General features: G+C 51.9%; 1 protein-coding gene across 1 annotated transcript in view; it reads left to right on the top strand.

Moving 5' to 3' along the window:
- The first annotated feature begins 2,542 nt into the window (after positions 1 to 2,542).
- OTOP1 (otopetrin 1) overlaps positions 2,543 to 9,641 on the top strand; it is a 28,997-nt gene continuing 21,898 nt past the window's right edge. The window contains exon 1 of the mRNA XM_080937235.1: positions 2,543 to 2,985. Within this exon, the coding sequence (XP_080793361.1) occupies positions 2,589 to 2,985 (397 nt within the window). The 5' untranslated portion in view covers positions 2,543 to 2,588. The remainder of the gene's footprint in view (positions 2,986 to 9,641) is intronic.

Genomic DNA, 9,641 nt, shown 5'->3' with positions numbered 1-9,641 from the left:
GGCACCTTACTCTGGGGAACTGTTTGGGAGAGGTAGGGTTGTGTTGGGGCCTCTTATCATGGAGGGAATGAGGATTTTCCCTCCTGGGCTGGCCACACAGGACATCCCATCAGGCTGTTGCTGACATCCTCATCTGTTTACTTATGAGTGTCTCATTATCATGAGATCTCACACACATTAATGAAGGAGACCTGACCATGGGAGGGATTGGGAGCCGTAGCTCAGTCAGTAAAGTGCTTGCTTCATAAGGATGAAGACCTAAGCTCAATACTCAGAATATCCATTTTTTAAAAAGTCAGTATGATGGCATGCACTTCTACCCCCCCCCCCACACACACACACTCTGAGGAGGCAGAGACAAGTGAATCCCTGGGGCTCACTGGATAATCATCCTAGCCTGTGTGACAAGTTGAGGCGGAATAGGGAGCAGGAACCGCGCTGGATAAGTGACAGACATCTAAGGTTGTCTTCTGGCCTCTACACATAGGCATATGTGTGTACACTCCCATACACACCCACATGGCCATGGCATTAGCTCAGAGCCCATTTTAGTGTTTACTAAGAGGTCTCTTTAGAAAACGAAAAAGTAGCTACGTGTGGGTGAAGTTTCTCAGGCAGTCAGAAGGATTCTGTCTGAGTGGATTTCCTGCTTCCGATGCCTACCCCACCGCCGTGCATGGCGAGGTCGGGAAACTGTATGGAAGGCGCTCCATCATTGCAGAAGGAAAACAATCCCATTTTGACTTTGCCAGTGACCAGCTACTACGCCAGGACACTGGCTGGAAAAGGCATGCAGGAAAAGTGACAGGATGTTTTTGGGTTTTTTTTTTTTTTCTGAGATCCAGTCCCTTGGGAATTAAAGGCTTGTTGGAATCTGTAGTGACACAGGTTTGGAACTGCCTGGGATAACATTTGTGGGCTTTAGAAATGACAGTTATTTATTTAGTTATTTATTGAGTGTGCGCGTATCACTGTGGACCTAGGGAGGTCAGAGGAAACCTGTAGGAATTTGCCCTCTCCTTCGGCCATGTGGGGGCTGGGGCATCCAACTCAGCTTGTCAGGCTTGGTGTCAAGTGTCTCTACCTGGGGGAGGCATCCCTTGGTGTCTTTTCAGTCTTTCTTTGCCCACAATGGAAGCCCCTCTCTCCACAGGCTTCCGGCTTTCCACAGCTAGCTAGTCTAGGCAAGCGCAGACGCTGCCTCCTCCTGAGACCCTCTCAGCCTTCTTGGCAGGGGGCTTCCTGCGGTGCCGGTGTCTCCTGGAAGGGCTGGATTGCCTTAGAGTCGCTGGTTAGTTTCCCCAGGGCACCGAGCTGTCTGCTGTAGGATCTCATCTGACCATTGGTTTCCAGGCCTTACTGAGTCTTCAAGGCTGAGGGCAGAAAAAAGCTTAGTGTGGATTACTGAATTCATGAACAAATGAAATTAAAGATGAAGCCAAGGCAAGTCTCCAAAGTTCCTTGGGCCCAAGACTTCTTGCCCCCTTTCACCCCATCCCCCTAACCAGCTGTTGCCTGTCCGTGTGCAGGGTGTCTTGCAAATAAAAACCGTGGGTTTCCTTGTTAAAACACAAGTTGAAATCGGCTACAGCAGAGCGTTAAAACCAAGGCGTCTCGGCCCGTGCTCTGCCCCGCGTTGCCCTCTCCGAGCCCAATGTCCCGATTGCTCCCCATTGCCCTCTCGCACCACACTGATGGGCTCCAGGCTCTTCAGGTCACGGTCAACCACAGTAAGCTCTTTCGCAGAAATCCTCTGCGCTTCCTCTTGGCACCGGAGCGGAGCGCCTAGGGGACTGCCTCAGTGCAAAGCTTTGGAATGAAAGCAACTGGACTCTCGAGACTACGGGACCCTTACCCCCTCCCCCCGCCCCCGGAAGCATCTCCAGAAGGTGATACGGAGGGATGGTTCTTGTGTAGTGGTACCAATCAAGGTTATCGTCGAGGCTCTGCTCAGGTCCCCACACAGGCACCCACAAAGGGGAAATGGAGAGACCCCCAAAGATGCCTATTCTCCGCTTCTTACCCTGAGCCACTCACAGGCAGAGAGAAAAGCACCAGTAGATAGCCGCAGGGATTAGGACACACGGATGTGAAAGACCCGTGCACGCTCGGCCCCTGCGGGCCCATCCAAAAGTCTAGGGGTCTGGGACACAACCCTGGCGCAGCCACGCCCTCAGCAACCCTCTGATCTGGCTCCCACGTCTCCGTGTGTCCCCTGGTATCCCACCCCCTCCCTGCAAGCCCCAGAGACAGCGGGCGGCACCTGTTGCAGTACCGCGTTTCCGGGGAGCCGGGGTGGGGTAGGCGGGCTGGGCGCGGGGGTGGGGTGCGGGTGGCACAGACAAGGCAGAGGTGCAGCAGGTCTTGAGGCTCAGTGGCGTGGGCAACGGGCTGCAGGGACCTTGAGCCGGCATCAGGAACTCCGGGAGGGAGGCCAGCAGACCTAACTGAGGGCAGGGAGTGCTGGAGGAGAGCAGGATCTGAGGGCATTCTCGAGCCGGGCTGGTGCCCAGAGGGCGTGGGGGAAAGGACAGAAGCCAGAAGCAACGTGCGGGGCGGGAGCAGCCGCCTGGGGACCAGACTGGAAGATGCCTGGGGGCCCGGGCGCGCCATCTTCTCCCGCAGCATCCTCAGGCTCCCCGCGGGCCGTGCCGTTGGGAATCACAGCATGCCCTCCGCCCCCGCCTCCCCTAGCCCGGGGGTCTCCACAAGCTTCCTGTCCCCGACGCGGCGCCAGCGTCCCGCAGAAGCTGGCGGAGACTCTGAGCAGCCAGTATGGACTGAACGTGTTCGTGGCGGGGCTGCTGTTCCTGTTGGCCTGGGCGGTACACGCGACGGGTGTGGGCAAGAGCGACCTGTTGTGCGTACTAACCGCGCTCATGCTGCTGCAGCTGCTCTGGATGCTGTGGTACGTGGGTCGCAGCTACATGCAGCGCCGCCTCATCCGCCCCAAGGACACGCACGCCGGTGCGCGCTGGCTCCGCGGTGAGTGCAGCCCGGCCGCCCAACTTGCCTATCCTTGAGATTGAGCTTTAGCGCTATGCCTCATCTCTTTTCCCGCCCTCCTCTGGAGTTTTCCCTTGTCTGCCTTAGGCTCTGCTCGAAGGTCTCCCTGCTTAAAGTTTTGTTAGGTTTCAGGCTTGGATTTGCAGGCCACTCTCTCTCTCTCTCTTGGCGCTCAAGTCTAAGGTCTGGGCTCAGGTAAAGTCTTTTCCTTTGGAGCTCTCATCCTGGGTTGTAGGCTGTCAAAGACTCTCAGTTCCAGTCAGTATCGAAAGCCCCAGGGTCTTTGCACATTCTCTTCCTCCTCTTGGAATGCCATTCCACCCTTTCCTCCGTCCTGCTTTCTATGCCTGGGCTAAGGCCTCCCCAGTATGAAGCGTATGCTACTACTCCATTCTGTGTTTCTGCTCACACTCCCACTCTTACTGTGGCCGGCAGCTGCCTCTTCACCCCATTGGGGGGAGCCTGTGATGCTGGTCGGAGAGCTACCACAGGTCTGGCTTGGAGGAGGTGCTGAAAGAGGGAAGAAGTCCCGAGGGCATAGTCTTGAGGGACATCCTCACTGCATGCTAGAGGGGCTGCCCACGTTGAAAACAGATCCAGATGGGTCAAAGGGGGCCAGAGACACGAGGGCAAAGGGAGAGGGCTGTGATCCAGGGCAAAGGGAGAGGGCTGTGATCCAGGGCAAAGGTGCCTCCTCCCCCTTTCTCTTAGACTGTAATTTCCTTTAGAGGCCGCTTCCCAGTTTTTGCACACTTGACCTCAGACATATTCCATGGTTCTCTGCGACCCCAGATCCAGTCGGAGCCTCTGCAGAGGAGGATCTCAGGCCGGATTGGCCTAGAGGAAGCCATGAGATGAAAATTCAAAGGGGTGACCCCAGTGTCAGAATTTCCCTTGCCATTTAAAACTCACCTTCTTGCCCTGCATAAAGACACTCAGAGATCAGTTTATCTTACCTCCAAGAAAATTGTACATGACCACAAACTGCCTACATTCCCGAAAATAGAGGTGTGAGGGAGTTCGTGGGTTTGTGAATTTAAAGTGGCAGCTGGGGGATCTATGTCCCAAAGACAAGACTGGTACTGCCACCTTAGGATGTTGACACTTTAACCTTTTCTCAAAAAAAAGCATCTTTTCTTGATCACTCACCCGCTCTCTCCTCCATCTCTTTCCCCTTCAGCTCTTCTTCAGCCTCTCCCCCATTGACTTCAGCCTCTTCTCTTCCCTCACTTCCCGTCTCTCTCCCTTACCATCCTTTTTCTCCCTCCTTGCTTCCTCCCCGTAGCTCCCTTTTCTCTTTTCCCCTTCCTCTCCCTTTACTTCCTTTAAGCCTCCCTCTGTCCTTCCCTCTTGGCCCTGTGTTATTTTCCAAGGTTGGGAAGCCTGAGGGAGAGGCAGGGAGAGAGCACAGACCAAGGTTTCCCTCGGAAGCACTTTGTGCCTTTCAGACAGCCTGTAGAGATGAAGGAGACTGGGCAGACGAGACCAACACAGAGTAAACTGCAAGCCCTCAAGAAACGGTACCCAGGAGAAGGATGAGCAGGAGGGCTCATGGCGTCCAGATGCTCAGAGAGTCCAGGGGAGCCCAGGACCTTAAAGGATGTTGAGTGGCAGGCTTAGGGATTTATAAAGGCCAGGGTGGGGTCCTGGGTGTTTGTGGTACCACAGATAAAGAGGGGATTGACATGGGTTTTTCGTATCTCACCTGGGAGAAGAGAACTCAGTAGGACGTGTAGACCCTTTGGAAGTTGCCCCATAGTGATGTACCATACCAGGGAGACCCAGGTGCCGTACAGATCTGTTGCCCTATTTCTGAGCTCTAGCTCTGACGAATCAGATAAGAATCACAGCTACCTCATGGGGAGGAGCAGGAAGACGTCCATGCACTGGCCCTTCCTGCAGAAAGTTGACTTCGTTTGGGAGCAAAAAGACGGTTACCATTACTAAAGTGCCAAGAGGAAGTACCTTGGCCCCAGCAGAGACTGAGGTTTCCTTTGGACTCTTAGCTGGATAGACTGGTTTGTGGCAGAGTCTCATTCCTATCTGTATGGTGTGGGGGGTAGGCAGTGTAGTGTCCTGAGGCCGATGCTTTGGGATAAAGACCCTCCCGGTCCGAGGTCTTCCGTGGAAAATCGTGAGGCTTGGTTTGATCTCCAAGGTACCTCTTTGAGCAGGAAATGCCACACTACATTCTACTTCCTGTGAGGGATGAATTATTTCCTTTGCAATAAAAATTTACTGATCTACTTAAATAATTGGTGGCAGTGTTGCACGATGAATCTATCTCCGTCTTTGCTGATTTAGGGAGGAGTTCCTCTGGAAGGGATGGCTGTAGCCTCAGAACCTGTGCTTGCCCCTTGAGCAGCTAGTGAGGAGCTTGCTTACCAGTTAATCACCACTTCCTGATTTTCTTCATTGCTAGCCTGCTCAGAATAGGATGAGGCGGGGAGGCTTTTTGTTGTTGTTGTTTCCCCCTTGTTTTTTGTCTGTCTCAAGATCAAAATTCCTTTGAACACAATGGTTATGAGTGTACTTACTGTGTGTGTTTGGGGTGCCAGACTCATAACAGCCCCTCAGAGAGCTGTTTCGTGAACGGGGGATCAACCCCTGCATTTATTCTATAATTCAGATCTTCAGTTTTTGTTTTATTTTTTAAAGATTTATTTATTTACTATATATAAGTACATAAGTACACTGTAGCTGTCTTCAGACACACAGAAGAAGGCATCAGATATCATTACAGATGGTTGTGAGCCACCATGTGGTTGCTGGGATTTGAACTCAGGACCTTTGGAAGAGCAGTCAGTGCTCTTAACCGCTGATCCATCTCTCAGTTAAATGAGGCACATCTAAACTTGAGTTTTTCCAGAGCTCTCTGTCCTTTGTGCTACCACAGGCCATCTATGGAAATGGGGGACATTTGGGACTGAGATTTGTAGCGTTGCTTATAGACTGGAAGAAAGCAGACATATGTGGGCTGCCTTATGAAAGGCTGGCCTACGGGTGGTCTTAGGACAAACTGCAAAGACAAAGGCAGGGAACACAGAAGTCCTCACTTGGAAGGAAGCTATCCACAGTGACACACTAAAGGTGTGTGTGTGTGTGTGTGTGTGTGTGTGTGTGTGTGTGTCGGTGTCATCAGGCAGGTTGGCCATGAACAGAGGGAGGAGGAGAAGGAGAAGAGAATGGGGATGGAAAGGAAGAACCAAGGGATGGAACGAGGGAGGCTGTTAGGTCAGAGGACAGGTTGTCCCTGCTATCTGTCCTGGCGGTCACCTGCTGACTTCAGGACAGGTATAGCAATCATGAGACCTCACCTGGAGCTCCACTTTGCATCCTAGGGATGGAGGTTCACCTTAGTCCATGGCCTTGCTTTCCTGCAGGCAGAGCTTCTCCAGATGCTTTGGTTGTTTGCTTGGGCTACTGTCCCTGTCACTGGCATAGTGAGAACATACCACTGCCTGAGATGGTTTCTCAGCTCTCATGTGAAGCAAAGAAAACCAGCTCAGCTGCTGCTCCTGCTGCTGCTGCTGCTGATGATGATGATGATAATTTCTTCTACTTTTTAAATTTATAATGTAATCATCCCATATCCTCCTCCTCTCTCCTCCCTCCAAGCCCTCTCACATACCCCTCCTTGCTTTCTTCCAGATTCACGGCTTCCTTTTCATGGCTGATTTTCACTGTGTGCCGCCAGCTCCTCTGCTGAGGGGCACTTTGTCTTAGCTTTCCTGACCATTGTTTTGATAACATACCCCAACAGAGCAACTCAAGGAGGTAAGGGTTTATTTAGCTCAGAATCTCACAGACTGAGATTACAGTCTCTCTGGGCAGGGAAGTGACAACTAGCTGGTCACATCCATATTCAATAGCAGACAGCAGTGGATTAAACGAGGCATGCCTGCATGCCGGTGTCCAGCTCTCTCTGTCTCTGTCTCTGTCTCTCTCCATTTCATTCAGTCCAGAGTCCAGCATGAGGACCGGTGCTGTTCACAGTTAGGCTGAGTCTTCCAAATTCAGTGAACTCAGTTCCCTCAAAGGCATGTTCAGACAACCTTGATAATTCTGCATCAAGACTCCCTCCCTGGTTCTTTCCAGAGTGTGTCAGGTGGGCCCACCACCTCTTCTCAAAGAGATCTCAGGCAGCAGTTCCCATGTTCCCTTAGCCTTCAGTCTGCCTTCTGCCTCTGCAAAGATGGCTGTTCCGGGGACTTCTTAAAGGTGGACGTGTGCTCTTGTACCAACTTTTGTTCCCTAAGGGCAGACTTTCCTACATCTCGAGGGTCTTGATATTGTGGTGTCATCATCTGGTGACATTGACAGTACTTCAGAAAGAGGCTAGCTTTGTGTCCCTGGAAATAACCCCATGGTGTGGGTGACACGACCACATGAGAGTTCAGGTGACACTCGGGTGACATTGAGAGTTCAGGTGACACACAGGTGACATCTGTGAGTTCAGGTGACACACAGGTGACACCCTGGCTCCCTTTTCCCTCTGTATTCTGAGCAGGAGGATCCTGGACCTCCGCTCTGGACAGTGGTGTAGGAAGCCGTGCTATGCTTGGACATTTGCTGGGGCTATGTCAAACTGACTTTTACTCAGGGGCGTAGCCCAAGAGCTCACCCTGACTGCCTTGCGCTGCTGGTCTCTCAATGTTGAGTTACACCTCCTGGCATGGCCTTGTAAAGAGTGGTCAGAGGTGGGCAAGAAGCAGGACAACGAAGGTGGCAGACAATGACGGATGGAAGCATGGCTCCTGGTCTGAGCAAAGAGCTTCATTTTCCTGCCTCGGTTTTCTCACCTGTACAACGGGGATTATGTTAAGTTCTAATGAGAATCAGGGACTTTGTGCATTGTAAACTGCTTAGATGAGCTTCTAAGAGAGAGGTGGGTGTGCTAATACCGAGAATCCGAGAAGTCAGGAGTGTAATGCACAAGGTGGGGGCAGATGAGAAGTCTGGAAAGGATTGGGTGCTTAGAGACTGCTCCCCAGAGACCACTTTGTGGAGCTCAGCAAGGCGGGCACCAGACCTTAGCTTTATCCCGTTGTTCATGGCGACCCATCACAGGTTATTAAGAAACGGGACAACAGAGATAGGTGCACCCAGCTAAGGTTGGGGGATGGGCACAAAGGGGAGCTTACCGACCCTGAGACTTCTAGAAGCATGGCTAAGTCTTGCTAGCCCATCCTTCACCCCTCCACTCCTCTCCCCTCCCCTGCCTTCACTCAACTTCCTCCCCCCACCCTCCCCTGCCTTCTCTTCCCTGATCTTTCTTTTCTCTTACATTCTCCTCTTTTTCCTTTTCTTTTGAAAAGACAGGCCCTCATGAGCCCAGGCTGGCCTCAACTTTCCTACGTACTGAGGACAACTCTGTACTCTTAATGCCCCTGCCTCCACCTCCCATGTGATTACAGGCATGTTCTCCCATACCCAGCTGATTCGGTGCTAGGGTCTGGCATCAGCATGCATTTATTTTCTCACATCCCATAACCTAGATGCAGTTTAGCATTCGTTGGAAAGGAAGTAGGACTGTAGGGGTCTCATGGGCATTTGTAGGACAGTGGTCCCAGGGGCAGGAAAGGATGTTGAGTCTAGATGACAGAGGGATGGTTAGTCCCATGGTAGGAAATGCTATAGGCCTTCATTTGTCAGCTTCAGAGGAGCTCTGGGCTTTTAACAAGCAAGTCTCGTGTGGACAAACCTTTCCTGCCACCTTTAGGCTACAGCTCTTGTGTGCTGTTCTCATGACACCTGCCAACCATCTGTCCAGCGCCAATCCTGCAGGAGATTGTATTAGCCACTTACCATGTGTCAGGCTGAACAGACTGTGAGTTCCTAAGGGTGCAGGCACTTCCTGAATATGGTCTCCATGGTGTCCTGAGATCCAGCATCAGGCTTAATGTGTAATGAGGGCCAGATGGTATCTGTAGAATAGTTGAATCAGTGGAGGCTATGTGCGATGGGCGGGTGGATGAATGAATGGATGGATGGGTGGGTAAACGTGTATATGTATTGAGTGTGTAGGTGGATGGATGGGCTGATGAATGGGGCAATGTGTGTATGAGTGAATGAACTGGTGGATGTTGGTGGATGTATATATAGGTGATTGGGTAGATGGATGGGTGGTGTGTGTGTGTGTGTGTGTGTGTGTGCGCGCGCGCGCGCGCGCGCGCGCATGCGCGTACTGGTGTATGGAGAAATTTGAGTGGATATATGGGTGAGTGTCTTAGTCAGTGTTTTATTGCTGTTAAGAGACCCCTTGACTAGAGCAACTTTTATAAAGGAAAGCATTCGATTGGGTTATATTTCAGAGGTTTAGTCCACTATCATCGTGGGAAGCTTGGCAGAACATAAGCGGACATGGTATTGAAGAGGTAGCTAAGAGTTCTACATCTGGACCAGCAAGCAGGCAGCAGGAAGACAGAGTAACACTGGGCCTGGCTTAAGCATTTGAAGCCCCAAAGCCCACCCCCCGGGACACACTTCTTCCAACAAGGCCACACTCCCTAAAAGTGTCACTCCCTGGTGACCAAGCATTCAAGTCTATGAGCCTATGGGGGCCATTCCGATTCAAACCACCACAGCGAGTGAATGAGTAGATGAATGGCTGGATCATGCCCAAAGCTCCAAGG

This window comes from Micromys minutus (assembly GCF_963924665.1).
Source record: "Micromys minutus genome assembly, chromosome: 1".
NCBI classification, from domain to species: domain Eukaryota; kingdom Metazoa; phylum Chordata; class Mammalia; order Rodentia; family Muridae; genus Micromys; species Micromys minutus.
Note: the sequence above shows the minus strand (reverse complement) of the source record. Positions and strands in the feature narration are given on the sequence as shown.